The sequence below is a fragment of the Charadrius vociferus genome, unplaced genomic scaffold, assembly GCF_000708025.1.
Source record: "Charadrius vociferus isolate BGI_N301 unplaced genomic scaffold, ASM70802v2 scaffold56, whole genome shotgun sequence".
NCBI classification, from domain to species: Eukaryota; Metazoa; Chordata; class Aves; order Charadriiformes; family Charadriidae; genus Charadrius; species Charadrius vociferus.
The window spans coordinates 1224913-1227529 of NW_009649057.1; the positions used below are offsets into that span (position 1 = coordinate 1224913).

At 62.9% G+C, this 2617-nt stretch overlaps 1 protein-coding gene across 1 annotated transcript in view; it reads right to left on the reverse strand.

Annotated features, from left to right (window-relative positions):
• Window positions 1-172: 172 nt before the first annotated feature.
• The window catches only part of PTRH1 (peptidyl-tRNA hydrolase 1 homolog (S. cerevisiae)), a 4311-nt gene continuing 1866 nt past the window's right edge, over window positions 173-2617 (reverse strand). The window contains 5 exon segments of the mRNA XM_009888079.1: window positions 173-364; window positions 792-837; window positions 1455-1554; window positions 1718-1854; window positions 1856-1929. Of these exon segments, the coding sequence (XP_009886381.1) occupies window positions 173-364; window positions 792-837; window positions 1455-1554; window positions 1718-1854; window positions 1856-1929 (549 nt within the window).

The window sequence follows — 2617 nt, forward strand, 5'->3', positions numbered from 1 at the left end:
TACGAGGCCACCGCAAGGATGTGAGCTGCCTGGATCTGTGTGGGGACGGATGGGGGCTGTCCCAGCACCCAGCCAGGCTGCCTGGCAGGGCCAGCTCTGCTCTGCACCACCATCACCCCGGAGAGTCCGCAGTGCCCTGTCCATTGGCCACGCAGGTCCCTGGGGGTTCACATCAGCCCCTGTCCCCCGGCTCCCCCGCGGGCGCTCTCCTCCGCAGGATGTGCTCCAGCAGGAACGTCGTGGCCTGGGCCAGGATCTGCTTCAGCTTCTCCTGCTCCTCAGTGCTGAACGGAGCCAGGACATAGCTGGACACTGTCACTTCACCCTCCGGCCGCCCGATGCCGACCCTGAGCCTGGTCATCTCCTGGGAGGAAGAGGGAGAGCTGGAGGAGCCTCATCTCAAGGGCCCGGCTGAGACAGCTGGGTCAAGGGGACGGTGGTGCGAGTGGAGCTGTGTGGCTAGGGAGCCGCCCCTCATGTTTTCCAGGTGGTTTTGAGTGCTTGATCCAAGAAACATGATTTTGGAAGAGGCTTTTGCTGGGCTGCACTGAGATCCCAGGCTCCTGCCAGGCTTGGCACAGCCACTTGAGCTAATTGTTTCCATGTACTCCATGGCGGCCAAACTGACATCAGCCCTCGGGGAAGCAGAGGGAAGGAGGGGAAGAAGAAAAAGGGGGGAGAGGAAAGGGAGCAGGGGCTTGTCTGAGGGGAGGTGGAAGGAGTGGGGGAATGACAAGCCATGCATTGAGGTGTGGGGAAGGATTGATCACCGTCCACCAAGGCCCACTCACGTTGGACTGCAAAGCACTGATGCAGGATCGGACCCCGTTGTGTCCCCTTGGGAGAGAAAGAGAAAACCCACTGTCAGCCTATAAGAGACCCCCCACGCCCATGGTATGGTCTTGGGGTCTCTTGCTGCAGGGACATGGGGATGTGATCCCAGCCAGGGGCTGCAGCCCCCGTGTCTTGGCTCTGCAGGAACATCCAGCCCCTGGGGCTGAGAGCAGCTGCCTGGGGAGGATGAGGGAAGGAGGGCTGGGACAGCACGTTCTGCGTGTCTCGGCTCTTGCTGCAGCTGGTGCACGTGTGACTGAGCGCTGTGGCCCACAACCATCCTTGCCCTGTCCCACAGTGGAAGATTTCCTAGGTTAAATGTCTCGAGGCTGACCCAGGAGCTGGCGCTGGGGCAGGCAGGGTGTAGGCAGAGTGCTATAAAAAGCCCATGTGGTGCAGCCGATGGGCTGGATCCAGCCCACAGCCGCTTCCAGGAGGCTCCCTGCCCTTCCTGCCAGGGCAGGAACCCAGAGGCTGCCCAAACAGTCAGCTGTTGCCTCTGCAACTGGGATCGAGCCCAGGGCTGGTGGGACAGGGCCAGGAACGGCCCATGTGCCTGTAAGAGCATGGCAATGCCTCAAGCCAGCTCATAGAACCAGAGAGCTGGGACCACCCCGTACCTTGCACTGCCTCCCAGCTTGATCGCCACCTTCCCTAGGGCCTTGTCCAGGTCATCGTGAACCAGGTAAATGTCTTCTGGGCGGAGGTTGTAGATTTCAGCTTTGGAAACAGACATATAACCCAAGAAGTGAGAGGGAGACAGACTCACCAGGCCCTGACCCTGCAGAGTGGGGCTGCAGGGATGTGTACTGGGGCAGGGGGACAACAGGGCTGTCACGGGGCCCAGTGGCACAGCAGGCTTTGGGGTGACTGAGCCGCTCACCGGCACTGGCGACGCTGAGCCCGTTGAGGTTCATGAACCTCCGTGGCTTGACCAGCACCAGCTCCAGACCACGGGCTGCAGCCACAGCCACGTCAGCGCAGCACTGCCTGTCCACTCGCCAGCCCTCGGCCACGCGGGCCCAGCCGGTCCAGCACCGCCATGCCCACGTTGTGTCGTGTGCCCCGCAGCCCGTAGTTGCCCAGGCCAGCCACCTGCCCACCGGGTGTCAAGAGGGCTCTGCTGGGTCACCATGACACCCTTGGCCCCTCCACGGGCCTGATCCGCAACCCCTTAGACCCGCTCCCCCTCAGCCTCCATCCCCTCAGCCCTGATCCCCCCACGCTCTCCCAACCCGGCTGTGTCCCCTCAGGCCCGATACCCCTCACAGCCCCGAGCTCCCCGGTCGGTTCGTGCTGGGAGAGAAACCCCCTCAGCCCCGAGGATGCTCGGAGCAGCCCGGCCCCGCGGAGATGCGGGGTGATGCCGGTCCCTGTCCCCGGCCCTCAGCAATGTCCCCTCCCGCGGAGGGGCCAGGGGACACCCCAGGGCCGGGGTTAGGCCTGAGCCCTGAGCAGGGACCAATGGGGCAGGGATCTGCGAGCGGGGGCTGCTTGCCCAGGGAGGCTCATTTCCATCCCCAGGAAGTTCCCGCACACCCACAGAGGCACGAAGATGTCCCAGAGCCTGGGGACAGCCATGTCCCCACGCCGCCGGGGCCAAGGGGGATGCCCAGCTCCTGCCATGGCCATGCACCTCCCTGGGAAGGGCTCCCCTGCCTCCCCACACCTCCCTGCCAGCACTATTAGCAATAAACCCACTTCCTAGGAGTGTGAAAATCAAAAGAAAGCTGGCATTTAAAAAAAAAAAAAAAAAGCATCAGCAACAGCTGAAGGGCCCGTT